The 758-nt window shown below is 38.5% G+C and overlaps 1 protein-coding gene across 1 annotated transcript; it reads left to right on the forward strand.

Annotated features, from left to right (window-relative positions):
- Window positions 1-6: 6 nt before the first annotated feature.
- Window positions 7-753, forward strand: LOC106883524 (transcription factor E2F4-like; the record flags this gene model as incomplete). Its single annotated transcript, XM_052978278.1, has 1 exon — window positions 7-753. A coding segment is annotated over one exon (747 nt), but the record flags the coding sequence as incomplete, so codon positions are not given.
- Between the last annotated feature and the right edge of the window lie 5 nt (window positions 754-758).

The raw sequence follows: 758 nt of genomic DNA on the forward strand, positions 1-758 counted from the left end.
GGGTTAATAGAAAAGAAATCAAAAAACAGTATCCAATGGAAGGGTGCCGGACCAGGATGTAATTCAAGAGAAATATCAGATCGCCTTGTTAATTTGAAAAAAGAGATTGAATCTCTAGAAGAAAAAGAAAAACAATTGGACAAACACAAAAGTTGGGTCCAACAGAGTATTAAAAATGTCATAGAGGAAGTTTCTAATAGTCAGTTGGCATATGTTAGTTATGAAGATATTTGTAAAGTGTTCCCTGATTGCACGTTGTTATCCATACAAGCACCTTCAGGGACGAAATTGAGAATTCCAGATCAAAAAGGTAATTACCAAATCTATTTGAAAAGTAACTCTGGTCCTATTGATGTAATGTTGGTGAACAAAGACAATGAAGCTTCAGCGCCTGAAGTCGATCAGTTGCCTCCTTTCCAAGACGACACAAAGAAAATGGAAATTCTACAGACCTCAGTAAAACAAATCCAGAATCCTTCAGTTCTGGATACAAAATGTGTTCTGAAGACACCGCAGAAACTGAAAAAAAAATCTCCTGTGAAATCACCTCTATCTCCTGCCAATCGAATGGCCACAAGATCATCTCCTCGGAAAGCTGCTCAAAGTCATAATCCAGTACAGATATCACCCCTTGTTTCAGAAAGTCTTCCAATCTTCCTTGGTGGTTCTAAATCAACATTTGATGTGGATGATGAATTTGATGACCTCATATCAACAGAAGGCTTGGAACCCCTATTGCGTCTGAGTCCTCCACCCAG

Source organism: Octopus bimaculoides, unplaced genomic scaffold (assembly GCF_001194135.2).
Source record: "Octopus bimaculoides isolate UCB-OBI-ISO-001 unplaced genomic scaffold, ASM119413v2 Scaffold_315710, whole genome shotgun sequence".
Lineage (NCBI taxonomy): Eukaryota > Metazoa > Mollusca > Cephalopoda > Octopoda > Octopodidae > Octopus > Octopus bimaculoides.